At 48.3% G+C, this 19,692-nt stretch overlaps 1 protein-coding gene across 5 annotated transcripts in view; it reads left to right on the top strand.

Moving 5' to 3' along the window:
* The window catches only part of Colq (collagen like tail subunit of asymmetric acetylcholinesterase), a 55,877-nt gene extending 40,216 nt beyond the window's left edge, over positions 1-15,661 (top strand). For 4 of the 5 annotated variants that reach the window (XM_087588039.1, XM_087588038.1, XM_087588040.1 and 1 more), the window contains 6 exons: positions 818-923; positions 7,693-7,832; positions 8,448-8,567; positions 8,931-9,051; positions 10,688-10,790; positions 14,268-15,653. In XM_087588039.1, the coding sequence (XP_087444165.1) occupies positions 818-923; positions 7,693-7,832; positions 8,448-8,567; positions 8,931-9,051; positions 10,688-10,790; positions 14,268-14,337 (660 nt within the window). In that variant the 3' untranslated portion in view covers positions 14,338-15,653. 5 annotated transcript variants of the gene reach the window in all.
* The last annotated feature ends 4,031 nt before the right edge of the window (positions 15,662-19,692 follow it).

Below are 19,692 nucleotides of genomic sequence, written 5' to 3'. Positions count from 1 at the left end.
GTGTGTGTTTGGTTTCTGAGACTGAGTTTCACCCTGTAGCTCTCCGTGGCTTAGAACTAGAACTCGCTGTTTCTCAGACTGCCTTTAAACTAGTAGCAATCCTCCTGCCTCAGCCTGTTGAGTGTCGTGATGACAGGCATGCACCTCGCCACTCAGCCTGAAGAGAAGCTTTAAGAGAACACGAGGAGAAACACCAGTGTTGCCTGGGGAGATCTTGCTGCTGAGACATCAGAGCTTAAAGCTGAAGGCAGAGGGGCATAAGGAAGAGCTTGGAGTTTGAAGAGAGAGATTTTTTTTTTTAGAAGTAGGATAAGAATCATGGTGTTTTTGACAAAACAAGACATCAGCAGCAACAACAAACCCTCTGACTCAAGGCCAGTCCAGGACCAGCTTCTTGAGCTCAGTAAGGAGTACTATCTCTACCAAGAGAGCAACAGGAAGTCCGTGGGTAGAAACAACTCTTCTGATAGAATGAAAACGACCCTAACATGTAGATGAATGTTTACGTGATAGGTCCAACTCGGCCACCTGAACGTAAGGCATTGCACAGATTCTGGTCTGAAATGCCAGGGATGAGGTGAATTGGTTCTGCTGTCCTATGCCACGTTTCTAGAACAGAAATGAACTTCCTGAGGTCATTGAACTTGCAAGTGTTGCTTGCTCTGTTCGTCTCAGGAGTGGGGTACTGGAGACCAGTGATATCGCACTACGAGCTTTCACTCTTCTGAGCAAGGTGGTCTCTGACTTAGAGACAATGTGGAGGAAGACCCTTGTCATGCCATGATATAACAACGGGTTCCATCTTTCTCTCTGTTAGGGTCAGAAGGGAGACAGTGGAATTATGGGCCCACCAGGCAAACCTGGGCCTTCTGGTCAACCTGGCCGTCAAGGTCCTCCCGGGCCCCCAGGACCCCCATCTGCAGGTAAGACTTATGTAGCTTCACTTGATCTACACAGTAACACTCTCAACTATGTCTCCCAGAGAGGACACAAGGAGACACCAACAGAGCTCTGCTTTGTATCTCTTGCTAGAAACTACCAGAGTCTCCTTTGCATAGCTTCCTAATTTCTCTACGATTTGTCTCACTGAACTTTGTTTTAACATTCTGGAGAACATACAGAGGAAGTAAAGAGAGTAAATTACATTGGTGATACCATTTATATTTTCAGGGGAAAGGGTACCTATTTCATCAACTACAATCTTTTTCACATGTTTCATGTCTCCAAACATTATCTTAAACCCAGAAGAAGGCATTGCAGATTTTTCTGTCTTACACAGTGAGGTGAAAGCTATTTGCATTGGGTATATTGGAAGGAACTTCTAAAAAGAAATTAAGAGTCAATCATTGAAGATGAAATAGATCTGCTTCTACCTTGTTTTATCTATTGTCTTAGGGTTTTGCTGCTGTGAACAGACACCATGACCAAGGCAAGTCTTAATAGGACAACATTTAATTGGGGCTGGCTTACAGGTTCAGAGATTCAGACCAGCATCATCAAGGAAGGAACATGGCAGCGTCCAGGCAGGCATGGTGCAGGAGGAGCTGAGAGTTCCACATCTTCATCCGAAGGCTGCTAGCACAATACTGGCTTCCAGTCAGCTAGGATGAGGATTTTAAAGCCCATACCCACAGTGACACATCTACTCCAACAGGGCCACACTTTCTAATAGTGCCACTCCCTGGGCCAAGCATATACAAATCATCACACCCATTTAATTTGATTAGCTAGGTCCTTTAGTTTATTCCCTGGTCAGCTCAACATAAGGCCTTTTGAAGCACCTCACCTGTAAAAAGACGACATTCCTAAGTCAATCTTCAGCTATACGAAAGGAATCACAACTGTAATTACATCTTTCTTTTCCTTAATAAAATAGAAATATTTTAAAAGTCCACAATGCCTTTCTTCTACTGTATTTATAGGAACATGTTTGCCCACACATGCTGAGGTTGTCATGGAATGTCCTATTCTGTTAGATTCCCTCAAACCAAAGAAAAGTTTGCTCTTAGACTCTATCTTGACAAGGCACCATGAAGAATCAGTCTCACTCAAAGCTCTTTTGGGTTTTTTCCCTACCTTTCTAACTGCCGCAAAAAAGGTTATGTGAAGAGCTAGGAAGTATTGGCGCTCATCCCAGCACTCAGAAGGGAGAGGCAGGAGCATCTGTGTGAGTTCAAGGCCAGAGTGGTCTACAGTGTGAGTTCCAGGACAGCCAGGGCTATTACCCTGAGAAACCCTGTGAAACAAACAAAACCAGAGACGATTAGGTGAGGAGCCTGGTGAACTGTGGCAGGAACACACTGGCGAAGGGCCCTTCTGCTTTGGCCTGCTCCTTCCCCACCTCTTATTTAGCTAATTGTCCATGGATTCTGGGGACCATTGTCTCAAGCTGTGCTTGGGCATCACAGCATCTCAAGACAGGGAGTCCCTGGAGCCACAGGTACCAGTCATGGTGGAAGCCAAGCTTTGCCTGTGGGAAGAACCTCCTTGGACCTTGGAGTGTTTCGGGGCTAATGTCCCGAGGATTCTGGAGATGTGGTGGTGGGGTAGATGCATACGAAGGTGGGTGGCAAACTGAGACCTCCCTGCTGCCCCCCGTGTGCTTTTGTGTATTTGCAAACCTGGCCCCATCTGACCTCAGGATGTGTCTGGGAACGGTGAGCAGGTTCTCAGAAAGCCATGCGTGTACAGTCTGTTGAGAATTGCAACCCAGAGATTTGGCAGCCAGCAGAGTTTTGTTGTCCGTCCCTGGCCTCTAGTTCCTTCTCTCTGGACGGGTATGACTGTTTACCTCTCCACCCTGGCCTTTCCTAACAGGATGGACTGTCATTTCTTAAATGGCTCTCACTGTTGGTGACTTTCTTTCTCTTTCCTTTCTTTTTTTCTTTCCTTCCTTCCTTCCTTCCTTCCTTCCTTCCTTCCTTCCTTCCCTTCTGTCTTTCCTTATTCCATTAGAGTGTGTGTGTGTGTGTGTGTGTGTGTGTGTGTGTGTGTGTGTGTGTGAGACTAGTGTTGAGCACAGGTCAGGGCTTCTTATACAAAGTCTCTAATGCTGATCTATACCCGCAGCTGACTCACGTTTGACAGATGTGTTTCATTTTCCTGCTGGGCGCCAACCACCTTGAAAGCTGAGTCAGCATCACATCCCCCATGGCATCACAGGACTGGTCCCTACAGAGACTCACTGTCCCTCCCTCACCTGCAGGTTTGAAGGTCATCTCTTCAGACTGATGTCCCCTCCCTGTTCCTTCCTTTCAAATGACTTCCTTTCTGAGGAGCTACCCAGAGGAAGGGGTGAAGAGGACAAAGGGAGAGTGGGTCAGTCTCCCTGCTCTTTGTGAAAATCTGGCGCGGAGGGTGTAGGTAGGGGTTTAGAAGAGACATCCCTGTGTCTAACTTGGATAATAATACAGAGTTTGAGCGGTTCTCTGGAGTGACTCCCCCACATTTTAATCTGATAAAAGCCCCCAAACCTTTAAGAGTATGGGAAGTGCTAAGGCTGGCCTGGGGAAAGAAGTAGATCAAACAAAAGCCACAAAGCCACTCCAGAAGAAACTGCGCCCTCTGCCCCTTCCTCCAATCCTCTTCTTTCAAGAGGACACAAGTTACAGTGTGTTCTGTCCAATGCCCTATCCCAATCCTTCCTTTTATGTCTAAGAACCTTAGACTTCCTCAAGGCCACAGAGATCGCTGGTGGTCCAGAGTGCATCTGTGGCTCCTGAAACCCCACACAGCCCTTTGGTTGTTATTCTGGTTCCTCTGCCTTCTCATGCTCTCCTCTTCCTGCTTCCCACAGGCAGCTCCTGGGAGAGATGGAGAGCGAGGTCCTCTGACAATCGGGCATGGCAGTGAGACTGGGGTGTAGAATTTACGAGTTTTGGTTTCTTTGAAAAAAAACACAGAAATATGAGAACATGTTCTCATTTTAATCCCAGGTGTGGGATATGAGGCTGCTTCAGATTGTCCATAGCACCTGACTATGATTTGTCTTGTGCTCTAGCAGGGGCGTGACTTTGTCAGCTGCAGGGAGTTTCTGTGAACTTGTCAAAGGGTACATAAATGCTAACGCCCTGATAGGTGGGTTGGAGTTTGTTAAGTAGTCATGTGTGGAAAAAAAAATTAGATATCCAGACGGCAAAGATCAAAGGAACTTAATACCCCTAATCGATTGGAAGTACTCTAACGATAATGTCACCCCCTGGGGGATGGAGAGATGGCTCAATGGTTACAAGCAATGACTGCTCTTCTAAAGGTCCTGAGTTCAATTCCCAGCAACCACATGGTGGCTCACAACCATCTGTGATGGGATCCGATGCCCTCTTCTGGTGAGTCTGAGGACAGCAACCATGTACAAAATAATGTCGCCCCCTCTCCAATTCCTAACTTTATTCAGGGATCTCTTTCTTTTCCTCTCTGTCCTCTTTTTTTTTCTCTTTTATCTAGGATTAGGGGGTAAAGGGGTGGAAGGAAAGGGGTGGCAAAGGGTAGAAGAAAGAAGAACTCACAAAGTAGCAAAGACAGCTGCCCTGGGGTAAAGAAGTTCAGGCTGTGTCTTTCAGAGCAGGAAGCTGGCAGGATGCTGGATGTCCTCGGACACCTGGGAGGAAGTGGAAGCAGTGGGGGACTGCAGTGGTAGCAGCAGGCTCCTTGCCACATCCTGTTGGAGGCCACCTCAGGTCTGTCAGCACCATGGAGCCAGCTGATGTAGGAGTTGGAGAGGATAGGAACGCTTTAACTACTCAGGTTACGGGGAAGGGGGGATGGGAGTAAGGAAGGAATACAGGCAAAATCTAAGATGTAATTTGCAATAATACGATTATAAATTTGGACAGTTCTTTCCTGTAGCCAGACAGGATATGAATGAATCGACATGGTACCTGGGAGTGCCCATGTTCTTGGATCTGTCATCCGAATGGGGCAGTTATTCAAATATCAGTCATACCACTAATTAGATAAATATCTGAAAAGCCCTGGCTCTTTCCGGGGCTGTTTCTGGTGGAGCTCTGAGGTCATAGAATATTCCAGAAGGTTGTTGAGGTGCCTCTCTCAAGTTGTCCCTCATCTCTCTGGAGTCATCTGAAAATATCAAAATCCAAGACTATGCTTTCCCACAGAACTCTACTCCTATTCTTCGTTAGAACTGTAGTTTGACGTGATGTTGAAGCAGCTTGTGAGCCAACTCAGGAAGACTTAAAGCAGGTGGGGGTCTTCCAGGGGGTCCTTTCTACTGTGTGGCGTCTTCCCTATGGTCCTAACATAGGTCGTATCCTGGGTTCACTTTATTTGCTGCCCTTCTAGGATCTACAGACTCTGTTCCCAGGAGTCAGTCTCTCTCTCTCTCTGTCTGTCTCTCTCTTTCTCTCTCTCTCTCTCTCTCTCTCTCTCTCTCTCTCTCTCTCACTCACACACACACACGCACGCACACACTCTCCTCTCTCTGTCTGTCTCTCTGTTTGTCTCTGTCTCTGTCTCTGTCTCTGTCTCTCTGTCTCTCTCACACACACACACACTCTGTCTCTCTCTGTCTTTGTCTCTCTCTCTCTCTCTCTCTCTCTCTCTCTCTCTCTCTCATTCTCACTCTCACTCTATCGCTCTGCCCAGTCAAATGTCTCCTGTTCCAGCCTCTTTCTGTCAGACAGATGTGACTTCCAGGAAGACCTTTGCTTGCTAATTAGTTACTCAATCACCAAACAGATACTCTGCTTCCAACATGTGTCAAGCCGTGGCCTGCCCTTGTCAGACTTACCCTGTGGGAAGAGAGGAGGTGATAGAATAACCTCAGAATGTGTAGGCTTGTAAGTGGAGGGGAGTGCCAAGAAGAACAGACAGACGTAAATGTGACAGAGTGGCAGGCTTCTTGGAGGAGGTGATGTTTGAACTGAGGGCAGAGGGAACCTAAGAGACTCTTGGAGAAGGGAGGATGGATGCTGAGAAAGAGGATTTGATGGGGAGATATTCAGTACACATACCATTTCTCTAGTGATTCTCCATCATGAAGAACACTGGATCCTGAAAACTTAAAATTATGGATAGCCAAGGGCTCGAGTGTGGCTCAGTGGCAGAATGCTAAACCAAGCGTATGCAAAGGTCCTGGGTTCCTTCAACAGCCCTGATAAAAACAAATTTGCAGATGCCTGGGGGTCTGTGTGGAATCCGTTTTGGTGTAACTTAAGCATCGAGGTCCTTAAAAGCTATGGTGAAGAGTCTGGGTATGATGGCTTAAACCTGTGATTCCAGTACTTAGGAGACGGACAGGAGAATTGCCACCATTTGGAGACCAGCTTGGGCTACATAGCAAGTTCCCGGCCAGCCTGGGCTACCAAGTGAGACTCAGTTTCAGAACCCTGTTTTTTAAAAAAAAAAAGTCAAGACAAAACTGGGTATAGTGGTACATACCTGAAGTTCCAGCCACTTTCAAGGCTCAGGCAGGAGGATTGCTTAAATCCAAGCATTCAAGACCAGGCTAGGCAATGTAGTCAGACTTCATCTCAAACAAATAAATGATCAATATGAGTCAAAATGTGGCTGTGTGGTGGTGCACACCTTAATCCCAGCACTCAGGAAGCAGCAGCAGGCGGATCTCTGTGAGTTCGAGGCCAGCCTTGTCTACAGAGTGAGATTCAGGACAGCCAGAGCAACACAGAGAAACCTTGTCTCCAGGGTAGGGGGTTGGAGGAAATCAACATGAGAACTACGAACCAGGACATTGCTACAGAGTGAATTTCCTAACCACACTCTTCCAGGATGTATCTTGACTTTTCTTAGTACTGGGATGGAGATGGGGTTAGGAGAGAAAAATGTTCTATTTTCTTCCAGGAGAAATAAAACACACACTCAGAAATTCCTCTGTAAATATCCTCTATATAAGAAACTTAGAAGGGCTGGAGGGATGGCTCAGTGGTTAAGAGCACTGACTGCTCTTCCAGAGGTCCTGAGTTCAATTCCCAGCAACCACATGGTGGCTCACAACCATCTGTAAAGAGATCTGATGCCCTCTTCTGGTGTGTCTGAACACAGCTACAGTGTGCTTATATATAACAAATAAATAAATATTTTTAAAAAAAGAAACTTAGAAGACAGTGTCGGTTGGACAGGCAAGATGGCTCAACAGGCAAAGATACTTGTTGCCACAGCTGATGGCCTGAGTTCTGTCTACAGGTCCTGAATGGTGGGAGGAGAGACCTAACTCTCAAAACTGGTCCTCTGACCTCCATCCGTGTGCCCTGCTGTGCCTCAAATAAATAGTAATCATTTTTTAAAATACAATAAAAGTCTTCCATCCACTGCATATCCATCTACAAGATAACCTTTTCAATTATGGTTACAAAGAAGGCTTGTCCTCCACCAAGGAAATCAAGAGCCATCAGCAAATGGTCTATTAGCTTGGTTCAGTCTCTAGATGCTGCTATCAGGGCTGGAGGGTCCACAAACCCCTCGTCTTTCTGACAGGTTGTTACTTCACGGTCAAACCTAAGGCTGTTGTGGGATCCGAGGCATTGTCTGCCTTCCAGGGAGGATTGAGGGGAGGCCCCATTACTCGCTGGTTGGTTCTCCCTTATTCTGTCACATCATGGCCCAGAGCCTCTCCCTCTGCCTGTCCGGCCTCGAGCTCTCACTCCTCTTCTTTACACAGGTTGCTCCTATCGCCTGACCTGCTTGGCTCTAGTTACACAACAGTCTGTTGCTTTCTAGGACAACTTGTAATGGGACTCAAAGGGGAAAGAGGATTTCCAGGGCCCCCGGGAAGATGCCTTTGCGGACCCCCTGCGAATGTGAATAACCCCTCCTATGGGGACCCCATGTATGGGCGCGGCTCCCCTCGAGTTCCTGCGGTAAGACTCTTCTGGGGCGTGGTCTGGGTGGGTGCCGCAGATGCTGTCTACCAAATCTTAGGCCTTCATGGTGTACTTTGGGAAAATTCACTCACTCTCTTTTGTTACAATGGCTTCCACCCACGACTGGAAATTGCAAAGCAGGAACAGAATCAAAGGAAAACAGGCGACCTGTTACTTTGGATGCGAGGTCATTAAGGGGCTTTTTCCACACTCTTAATTTCAAGTCTGACTTTGACGTGGTTGAGATTGTATTGTCTGAAAGAGCTGTGTTTGGGCTGGGGTCGTAGCACAGTGGTTGAGTGCTTGATCATGTGCTCTGAGTTCAACACACCATACTAGATGTAATAATCACCATTGTGTATGACCACTCTTGAAGAGTCATCCCCAGACAACAATTACTTACCTTTGTTGGTTGTGTCATCTTCTAAGCCTTGGTAGCCTGATTTTTAAAAGCATTTAAATAGTTAAATCAAGGTGGATAGCTATGGTTCAAACTCAGACATTCTGAACTGGCTCAACACTGTCCCCTGAGAAGTGGACGGAGCATCGGTTCCTCTGGCCTTCCTCTGCAGGGAAGCTTCTCTGGCCCCTGACCACTATGTTCTCTGGCAGATTTTTGTGGTCAACAACCAGGAGGAGCTTGAGAAGCTGAACACTCAAAATGCCATTGCCTTTCGAAGAGACCAGCGATCTCTGTACTTCAAAGATAGCCTTGGCTGGCTCCCCATCCAGGTACTCTGGGCTAGCCCTTTGGGCTGTGATTGCCCTGTCCTTATCCAGGAGAGAGATGCTCCTACTAGAAGGGAAGGAAGCTGGACAATTGAAGCTGGACCAAGCTTTTGCTGAGCTGCAGGAGAGGGCCAGATATCTCCCTCCCTTATCTCCTGAGCAGCCCTCCACAGCCCCATGTCCAAACAGAAGCTCATCCTGAGCCAGGATTCCCTTTGGGAAAGATGATCTCTCTCACCCCCTCCCCAGACGAAGACGAGGGATGCCTCCTAGACCCAGAACATCCGCTCCAGGGCCAGAGACTCCCCTACCTTGTGGCTACTTAGGCATACCACCATCTTAATGCTTTTGTGTTTCTCTGCCCAGCTAACCCCTTTCTACCCAGTGGGTTACACCATAAAGCAGCATGGCACCTGTGGGGATGGGGTCCTGCAGCCTGGGGAGGAATGTGACGATGGTAACCCGGATGTGAGTGACGGCTGCATTGGTGAGTGGGGCCCAGGCTCAGAGGCCTGGCCAGAGGGGCAGGGGTGGGGATGAGGGGGTGGGGGAATAAGCCCATAAGCCCTGGCTACTAGCTGTGATGGTTTTAGACCAAGGCAAGGAGCAATGTACTGGAGGCAGAGGGTGGGTTCCCCAGCCACATTTAATTCTTACCCCATCCAAGCATGTCAACAGGAGAGGTGTTCAGGGTCATGTCTCCAGAGAGGTTTCCTTGTCCCTGACCCTCTTTCTTCCAAGCCTGACTTCTTGGCAAACACATATTGCAGGCTTGGGAGAAGGTAACGGCCCTCTCTTTGTACGCTAGAGAAAGGGGCAGCAAGAGGAGCCGAGAGTGAACCAGAACTCCTTTTCTAATGAACACTAGGTATGAGCCCTGTCAGCTGTCGGCGGAACAGTGGGATGGCCAACTCGGCCTCCAGACTCTCGGACAGTGCTAGGACCAGGGTCTGGAGGATTTGCAATGATTTGGGGGTTTTGCTGTTTTGTTCTGTGCTGGTTAGTATGTTGTTTACATAAGGGGACCAGAGCATGAGGTGAGATGGAAGCACAGTTTCCAGAGTCAGCGCAGACTTCCACAGCTGGCTCCGGTTGCCACTTAGCCCATCAAGAAGGTGGAGGGCCACCTGAGCCTGGCTCTCTTGACTGTAAGAGAGGTTTTATATGACCGTGGGTCGTGCCTTCAGAGAGCCCTCAAGCTGATGTTGTCTGGATATAGCTTGGGGTCAGTGTGTCCATCCATGACTCGGTTTGCTGAGGTCAGAACTGGAAGTGTGTGGACAACATCCCTGTCCTTGCTTTCTAGAAGCTCAGGGGACAGATGGCAGACACTGAGAGGAAGATCTAACCAGGACAGGACTGAAAGGCAAGGAGAGATTGTTACTCTGTCTGTGTAGTTGCACCAGACCTCTGACAACTTTTGGGTGACAATCTAGCCAGTGCTGGCTTTTCTAAGGATCCCTTCAATAGGAGGCATCATAATCAAAAGAAAGCAGTGTGGCCTCCTTGTCCTTTAAAAATGAGGGTGGTCAGGCATTGTAGCACATATAATCAAGGCATTTGGAGAGCTGAGGCAAGAAGATTGCCAAAAATCAAAGGCCAGCATGGGCTACATAACTAGACCCTGTGTAGTTGATATGTAGGTGGGTAGGCAGGTGGACAGATGGGTGGGTGGATGGGTGGATGGAGTCCTACTCCTTGTAGGAAAGCCATGATCTTTGCATGGTTCCTCAGGAACCCAGGCCCAGCCCAGTGGTAGCTTGCCTCCCCAGAGCTCTGTGGTGGCAGAGGCTTCCCCATGCTCTCTCACTGGGCTCTGCTGTTCCAGTCTCCTAAGCCTTACCTACCAATGTTCCACATTGGTTCTATGAAGGGGAGGCAGTGCCACTATCTTAGTTTTACAGAGGATGTGAAGGCTCTTGTCCCCCGTAGGCTTGCTCCACAGAACCTTCACCTCAACATTCTTACTTCAGTGTGACGCTTGGTCTTGGGTGAGTCTGAGGCCTCACGCAAGTTGGTTCTGAAGTGGGTGCGATGCTCTTGGGACTCCTCTGGGTCCTCACTCTGCAGGTTAGCCTGCCCCATCCTGCCCTTTCTCAGAGCTATACTTTTTGTCCTTTTAGACTGTCATCGGGCCTACTGTGGAGACGGTTATCGGCACCGGGGCGTGGAGGACTGTGACGGCTCTGACTTTGGCTACCTGACGTGCGAGACCTATCTCCCTGGGTACGGAGGCCTCCCACGCGCTCACAGCAGCTCCTCCCCTTCACAGACATTTTTCAAAGACCCTTTGTATTCCTGGTTCTTTGTAAACACTGAGGTAGGGTAGAGTCCAGGCTCCCCCTAGTCACCAAAGTGCCTGAGAGGCCTCTGTCAGGCAGTCTTGCCATCAGTGGCACGCTGGGCCAGGGCAGAGAAGCAGTCTCCAGGTCTGCTGGCTACAGTGGTGACTGGGTGGTGGCCGGGGAGGACAAGGTGAGAGGGCAGCAAGTTACATAAGGACATTTCCAGCTTCTATCTGTCCATCTAGCCGAATTCCCAGAGCACACTACCTACCTCCACAAGGTCAGACCAGAATTAATATGTAACTTTAAGGTCTTAAGATCCAGCTCAGAAAAGTAGAGCACAGTGGTACATGCCTTTGATCCCAGCGCTTAGGAGGTAGAGGCAGGCAGGTCTCCAAGTTCTAGGACAGCCAGGACTGCACAGAGAAACCCTGTCTCAAAAACCAAACCAACCAACCAAATGAACAAACAAACAAACAAACAAACAAAAGAGGATATCACTCAGTAAGCCAAGGTTCCCTAGAAAGAAAAAGGAGACCAACAAGATGGTTCAGTGGGTAAAGGCTCTTGACTTGCAAGCCTAGTGGTCTGAGTTCAATCCTCAGAACTATGGACATTCGAGATCTGACTCCACAAAGTTGACCTCTGACCTGCACATGTGCACTATGGCACACTCCTAACCCCCCTCTACGCCCTTCTCTCTCTTTCTCTCTCTCTCTCTCTCTCTCTCTCTCTCTCTCTCTCTCTCTCTCTCTCTCTCTCTCACACACACACACACACACACACACACACACACACACCACATACATACATATACACTCACACTGAGACAGACAGACAGATACACATAATTTTTTTAAAGGAAAAGGAAAAATAACCTAATCTGGCCAGCCCGTGGCCCCTCCGAGAAACTATCCCCTTCAAGGACCCCTCTAGCTGCCTCAGAAAATCCCCTGTGAATAATGACATGTGTCTGTCCTGGCTTCCACAATGATGTCTTCCAAGTTACCTAAAGACCCCAGCTCCCTGCCCTAAAGGTAACCTTCCAGTCAGAATGGCTCTAGATGACACTGTGATCACCTGAGCCAACAGAATCAGACGTATGGTGCTCTAGGGGGCAGTCCTGGAAGCTTCCAGCCTCCATACAATCTTATCCAGGCCTAGAATGTTTTCAGCCTCTGAGATTTGCTGCTGAATAAGCTCACTCCTTCTTGTTCTGTCTGAACTCTGGCTGGTGTAACTCAGCTATTCTGACTCATAACTTCTCTCTCAGCCTCTCCTGAATTTCTCTGCTTGGCCTCACATTAACTCTAGCAATCTGTTCTAATCTTCTGGCTCCTTCTGTCTTCACCTGCGTCTAGCTTGCTCTCTCTTCACCCTTGTCTCTGTAAACCTCTCCAGGTAAAGCTGCCATCTTCCTTTCTCTTTTTCTGTCTGCACTGCTCTCTTAAGTAGCTTCCCTTTCCTCTCTCTGTTCCTGTGAGAGTTGGGAATTTCCTGTCTCTGACTCATTCTGTCAAATCTTCCTCTGATTTGTCACTTTGTCTCTCTACTCAATTAGACATCATTTTCAAACATGGGTGCTTCCTTCTACAAACTAACTTTACCCTCATCGTTGGGATTAAAGGTGTGTGCTAAGGGTTGTGCCACACCTCAACTAGAAGCAGGTTTCCCAGTAACAACCCAATCTCGGAGGCTCACGGTGTGATCAAATACCCCGCAGCAGCTGAACTTTTAGTTCACGTATCTCTCATGAGTCCAATATCCTCAGCTTTAGCTTTTATCGCTTTTACTGCTTCCCTTCTGGCAGGCCTTCAGCGGGCCGGGAGTAAGCATCACCTTTCCCTCAGTTACCTCTGACCCACATTCTCAGAGGTCTCCTCAACACTCAGTCTCCAACACGTATCAGCCCATGCAACCTGGCTGCAGGAGCTGCACACCTCCAGCCACCCCAAGACTTCACTCCAACTCTGGGTAGGCTCAGCCAGGATCCCAGGAGTGTGTGTGTGTGTGTGTGTGTGTGTGTGTGTGTGTTTGTGTATATGTGTGTGTTTGTGTGTATGTGTGTGTTTGTGTATGTGTGTTTGTGTGTATATGTTTGTGTGTGTGTTTGTGGGTATTTTTGTGTGTGTGTTTGTGTGTGTTTGTGTGTATGTGTGTGTTTGTGTATGTGTGTTTGTGTGTATGTGTTTGTGTGTGTGTTTGTGGGTGTTTGTAGGTGTGTGTTTGTGTGTATGTGTATGTTTGTGTGTGTATATGTGTTTGTGTATGTTTGTGTATGTATTTGTGTGTGTGTTTGTGTATGTGTGTGTTTGTGTGTGTATATTTGTTTGTATGTGTATATGTGTTTGTGTGTGTGTGTGTGTTTGAGTTTGTGTGTGTGTTTGTGTGTATGTGTGTGTTTGTGTGTGTATATGTGTTTGTGGGTGTGGGTGTGTGTGTGTGTTTGTATATGTGTTTGTGGGTGTGTGTTTGTGTGTCTGTGTGTGTGTCTGTGTGTGTGTGTTTGTGTGTGTGTGTGTTTGTGTGTCTGTGTGTGTGTGTCTGTGTGTGTGTGTTTGTGGGTGTGTGTTTGTGTGTTTGTGTGTGTGTTTGTGGGTGTGTGTTTGTGTGTATATGTATGTGTTTGTGTGTGTGTATGTGTGTGTGTGTTTGTGTTTGTGTGTATATGTATGTGTTTGTGCGTGTGTGTGTATGTGTGTGTGTGTGTGTTTGTGTGTGTGTTCATGCTGCCTGAACTAAGGAAGGCTCCTCCCAGCCATACAGGATCTACTCAGACTGAGCTGCTTAATGGCTCATAGAGTCCGGTAGTGTCCTCTGCCTCGGACTTAAGGGCTGAATAGAGCCTGGGGCTTATTCTCTAGCTCACCAGAGCTGTTTCCTTTAGTCTCTGGAAACCTTAAGAGACAGTTGTGAATGTGTGTGGGTCAGACACTGCTTAAGGATTATATTTGGGTTTGCAGATGTGAAAACTACACTGTCCAACATGGCAGCCCCTATTCCGTGTAGCCATTCAATTTTAACATTATTAGGATCTTTAAATTCAGCTCTTCAGTCACACTAGCCAAATATTAAGAGCTCACCCATTGTACCAGGCCAATGCTGTCCCTTGGCACAAGTAGAGGACATTTGCATTAGTAGAGAACGATCTCATAAAAAGCATGGGACACCCTTAGGCCTTGAGAAGGGGGTGGGAGTCTCCTAGAGGATGTGTTAACATCGGACTAGCCATCCCTCTCACCTTAGTCTCTCTGCTAGACCTTAAAGTGGAAAACGCCAGAGATCCACACCCCAAATAGAAAAGATTTCCTAGACTTTGGCCCTCGTGGTAGTCTAATGCACTTTTAGAGTGTGATTTTCCCTGCCCACTATGCTGCCTGCTGTCCCTGCCCTGAGCAGTAATTTTGCCTCCCCGCAGATCATACGGAGAACTTCGGTGCACCCAGTATTGCTCCATCGACTCCACACCCTGCCGATACTTCACGTGAGAGGCTGCAGGGACAGGTGGGCTGTGGCCCATGGACCCGTTGGCTGTTTCTCTACCCTTCACATCAAGCTGGCCTTGCCCTCTCCTGGGACAGTGCCCTTTGACCTTCATGTGACAAAACAAGGATATATTCTTGCTGCTACGACATGCTTTTGACTCCGTATGACTGGAAGTTTTGGACCACTGAATCCTGTCTTAATTCTAAGAACCAGAATCCTTCTATACGCCCACCCTGGAAACTTCCCCATCCCCTCCAATCTGGCTAAACAGCTGGCTGTAATGCCTGATCTCTTCTGGAAAGATGCTGGCTCAAGCCGTGGATTTGGCTTAGCACTGTTAAGCATACAGGCATCTACAGGCCTGGCGTGGTTCGTTCTGGTCTCATCCAGGTTTAGGGGTGCTCGTGAACAGGCTTCTGCACCTCCAAGCACATCTGTTCCGACCCAAGGCAGCCAGCTGCTGGGTCTCTCAAGATTTAAGAACCACATCATAGGAGGTGAGAAATTCTCTTGGTGCAGCTCCCAGCTTCAGACCTGCTAAGGGGGACCCTTCAGCTGGCTGGAGCCTGGATCAACTTCATGTTGATCAGTCAGGGGTACGAGAGAGCCACAAGGCCCAAGCTTGGTCCCAGGAAGAGGGTGAAGGCTCAGCTGAGTCACTGCCATGTGACCCCTACCAGAACAGAAACCTTCTTCCTCCCGAAGTTCTCTGAGGGCACCATCTGACCTTGTGCTTCTCTCTGCACCTTGACCTCTGTCTTGACAGTGCCCTCTGCAACCGTGTCCTGTGTGAAAGTCTCACCCCTCATGCCCTCCCATGGCCCGTGCTGCTGTTTCCTCATGCTGGCTTCCCTGGCTTGGGCTCCACTGCCAAGTCCTTGGCTGCAGGACGCGCCGGTGACTCTCTTCCATGCCCATCTTGCATACCCCTTGTTCCCTCACTGTGTGCCCAACCTCTTCCTTTATCCTGGGATTCTTTTTCCTAAGCCCTGCATTTCTGAGAACTGCCTTTCCCATATTTCATGAATGGGGTTTGGCTCTATTTGGGGAAAACATCGCTTTTTGTCCCCCTCCCCAATGCGCGCACCTGCCTTGCCCCACTACCCAGGCTGCCTCTGGGCTGTGCAAAGCTCTTCAGTGAGCCCAAGCCTTGGGAATTCAGCAGGTGGCACCTTCTCACCCAGCAAGTCCGAGCTGTGAATGGTATTTCCTGAGAGAAATCAGCCTGAGGCTGTCTTCATGGGCAGACAGCTATGCTATTTACTATTCTGGGACTTCTGGGTGGGCAAACAAGAAATAAAGGTGATTCTTGGCTGTGGCTCAGTCTCCCTTGGGTGCTGTTGTGAGTGCTTACTGATCCTGAATAGAGTGGGAAGATTGGATTCAGTTCTACTTCCCAGATTCAGATCTAGAACCACAGAGCACCCAGCTTCCTTGAGAATATGGGAGAAAACTGATGATGTCCACGGGGGTTGGGGGGTAGGGAGGCTTGCCGGGACAGTCCTGACTCTAACTGTGCTTAAGGACCTGTTTAAAAGTGGGTGGAGACTTAGTGCCACCTGTAGATCTAGCTAAGAAGCATTCTGTCATGAGTCCCAAACCTTGGGGAAAGGCACTTGAGGCCTTGGGTGGCCTGACCCTCTTCACAGGCAGCCACAGAGTCCACCTGTGCCAGGTCGATGTCCCCTGAGGTAATTTTATGACTAGCATGGAGCTAGATGAGGGGCTATCGTGTGGTGAGAGCATTGGTGGACACTCCCTAAGTTCACACCTGGTGAAGCACCTCTCCTAGCCTCAGGAGGCAGAGTTAGCCAGAGGCTGGACTTTCTTCCAACCCCACCAGCTTGCCTGTGTAGATGCTACTCTGTAACTCTGTCAAGGAACTCTAGAGGTAGGAAGGGATCCCTCAGCTGCCCCTGAGGCTGTTCCCTGAATGGCTGAGATTATGACTAGATCTTCAGAGATGCGATTAGCAACCAAACGAGGTTCTGCCAGCCACAGGGTGGTATTTATTGAGTCACAACTGAAGTTGTGGGTAGGCAGCATTTAATGAAGGCCCCTGCTTCATTTCTCTGTATCCTCTCTGTGGCCAGGGTCTCTTCTGCTAGTGTAAGCTGACTACAGTGTGGCTTCTAGCTCTTTCTGCTCCCCAGCAAGACTCAGAGGAATCGAAAACAACTATTCACAGGTTCTCAACCTCAAAGCCTCCGTTAAATCTTGCCTTTAGACCATTTGTCCTGTTTTGGGTCCCAGGACTGTTTTTAAACAGTCAGAAACATGACGTCTGCTGAATCACTCAGAGCTGGGTTCCTGAACACATACTGGCAAAGCTCACAACATTACACTTAGCCTATCTGAGAGTTCTCCAGAAACATAATGGCTACCTGGCTAACCACCGGGGGTGGTGTGGGGTCAGGAAGGGAGATGGTTCAACAGGTAAAGGCACTCACCACTGGGCTTGATGACCTGAGTCCGATCCCTATAACCCACATGGTAGAGGACAGCATGATGTTCTCTAAGCTCCACACGCGCACCATAGCATGCATGTACCCACATACTTATACACGGATGACAGATACCTGTGATTTAAAAATATTTTAAAAGACAAACTTAGGAGATAATGGGTTTGTTTTTACTTACAATTATAGGCTACAGCCCATCATAATGGGGAGGTCAGGGTGGTAGGAACTTGAAGCTGCTAAGTCATATCCACAGTCTAGAGCCAATTAAGAAACTGATGTGCATGCGTGTGTGTGTGTGTGTGTGTGTGTGTGTGTGTGTGTGTATGCATGCATGCACGTGCACGCTTAGCTCACATTCTCCACTCTTAATTCGGGCTCACTGCCTAGGGAATGGTGCCACCCACAGTGGGCTGGGTCTTCCCACCTCAATGAACATGATCTAGACAGTCCTCGAGGTTGTTGCCACAGATCTAGACAATCCTCCATCAAAACTGTCTTCCTGGGTTCAGTCCCCAGCTCCGAAAAAAAAGAACCAAAAAAAAAAAAAAAAAACTGTCTTCCGAGGTGCTTCTAGATGGTGTGGAGCTGTCAAAGCTCACTATTACAGATGCAAACACTCTCCATCCCTGTGGCCATCACTCTGGATCTTCTCTCTTTCTGATAGGACATCAGCCACTTGTAGTAGATGTTCAGGAAGACTGTGCATACCCAAGCTCTAGACAGGCTCTGTATGGTCTAGTAAGAGAGGCTGGGTCACAGGGGACCACAGCTGTAGAAAGATGGAGAGTTTAGGGGGTGGGGATTGGATTCCCATATTTGGGTTATTATTTACTGGCTTGGGTCTAATAAATCATCTATCTAGAGAGCCAGCAGTGGGGGTTTTTTTGTTTGTTTTTTTGTTTGTTTTTTTTCCCTTAAAGCTGGTTATGAATGCTGATTTGGGGACCTGTTTGAACCATAGCTCTTAGTGCAAAATAGAAAAAAAAAAAAAAGACAATGGTTCTTATATTGCTGCACAGTTTCCCTACTGGCACGTCCCACCAACAAAACAAAACAAAACAAAAAACAAACAAAAAACAACAACAGAAAAAACCACCGAAGTAGTTTCCTTCACTTGCAGGGTGACAAAATGCCATAACAAGGGACAGCTCTTCATGCCAAGACAGAGGGGACAGGATTTGAGGAAAGATGCGTATAATAAGCTGACTGTAAATTGAACAGTGATGATGTCAGCTCAGAGCACAGCAGGCTACTCAAAATGGATTGACATCAGGCCCCATGGCAAGGTGGGTGCAGGCCCGCTCCTCTCCAGAGTTGAGATGCATAGGGAGTGTTTTGCCTGGAAACCTATCAGGAATTCTGAGGCTAGGAACTGGCCAGTCAGTCTGCAAAGGCCTTGCCAGACAAGCACCAGGACCTGAGTCCTGAGTACTATCTACGGAATCAATGTTTTTAAAAAATAAAGCTGGGCCTGGGGGGTGTGTGCTTGTAAAATCATCCCCAAGGAGGCCAACACAGGTGGATCCCTGGGCTCAATGTCCGGCAGGCAGCCAAGCCTAATTAGTGAGTCCCGGGGTAGTAAGAGAGAGACCCTGTCTCCAAAAAAGGAAAAAGGAGGAACAACACGCATTGAGGTTGTCCTCTAACCTGAACACACATGTATCTGCATACATACATACATGTAGAGAGGAGGGAAATAAAACAGGAGAGACGGGGAGAGAAGAGATGGGAAAGAGAGGGAGGAGGAGAGGGGAGAGAGAGGAGGGCGGGGAAAAGAGGGAGAAGGAGAGGAAGAGAAAGAGAAAGAGAGGCAATTCTGTGTTTAGGCTAGAAGTCGAAACTGCTTTTCTACGGCAGCATGACCACGAGACCAAATCTCCCAGGCGACATTGGGATGCTCAGTTCACACCGATAGGCCTTTGAGGCAGGAAGGTGTAACAGGCTGCTTGTTCAGCCCAAGGCTGACCTCTACAGGAGTGTCAGGTGAGAACAATAACAAAGGGAGGCTGGAGATCTCCGAAAGGGCAGCCACTGCTGAGAGGAGAGGCCACTTGAAACTGCAGTGACAGAGAAAAGTAACGTCACTTCCTTTTTATTTTTTTAAGCTGGCTTTGTGGTGTCTGCTAAGGCAGGGGCATAGGTGGCTTTGACTCCTTCTTGGCTAAGTGTTTACACTTTGGGTACTAAACTGCCTTTTGACGGTTTCATCAGTAAGAGAGGCCCACGTTCTACACAATTCACTCCCGAGGACACAATCTGTCAGAGGTCAGGCCAGGTCTCCTCACTACCCCGCTGTAACGTTACATGATGTAAACAAAGTATGACCTCTGGAGAAAGCCTAGCAACTGGTACTTAGGGAACATGGTGGAACAGAGTACTTCCTGCCACACACAAGCATCCATCACCCTAATAGCAACCCAGGGAGCACACTGTGCATTTCAATGGAGGACCCCCAAAGTTCATCATGATCGATGGGTCAGCCTATGCCTCAGTGCCTGTTCCTGAGAATCTAGACCTTCCCATCTTGGGTAGTAGGGCAAGCCAGTTTAAATCATCAGCGAGGTTCTTTCTCCCACCCGTGTGTCAAGATCAGCTCCTGGGTCAAGGTTCTTGGCCACTGACCAAGGATCTCACTTCAACATTAACTACATATGTGACAGAGGTCCCAGGGGGAAAGGTTCCTTGGCATATGACATAGAGTGAAGCTGGGTGTGGTGGCACTCACCTATGATCCCAGGACTTGGGGACTGATGCAGGAGGACCATGAGTTCAGGCTAGCTGAAGCTACCTAGCAAATTCAAAGCCACCCACACGACTACTTCTAGGTACGTGGAACTGAAGGTCTATTGTAGATAAAAGGGAGAGCACAGCCAGAAGCAGACACATCTGGAAGAG

The sequence above is a fragment of the Rattus norvegicus genome, chromosome 16 (assembly GCF_021556685.1).
Source record: "Rattus norvegicus strain SHRSP/BbbUtx chromosome 16, alternate assembly SHRSP_T2T, whole genome shotgun sequence".
Taxonomy (NCBI): Eukaryota; Metazoa; Chordata; class Mammalia; order Rodentia; family Muridae; genus Rattus; species Rattus norvegicus.
The sequence above is the reverse complement of the archived record's forward strand: the minus strand, read 5'-3'. Positions and strand labels throughout refer to the sequence as shown.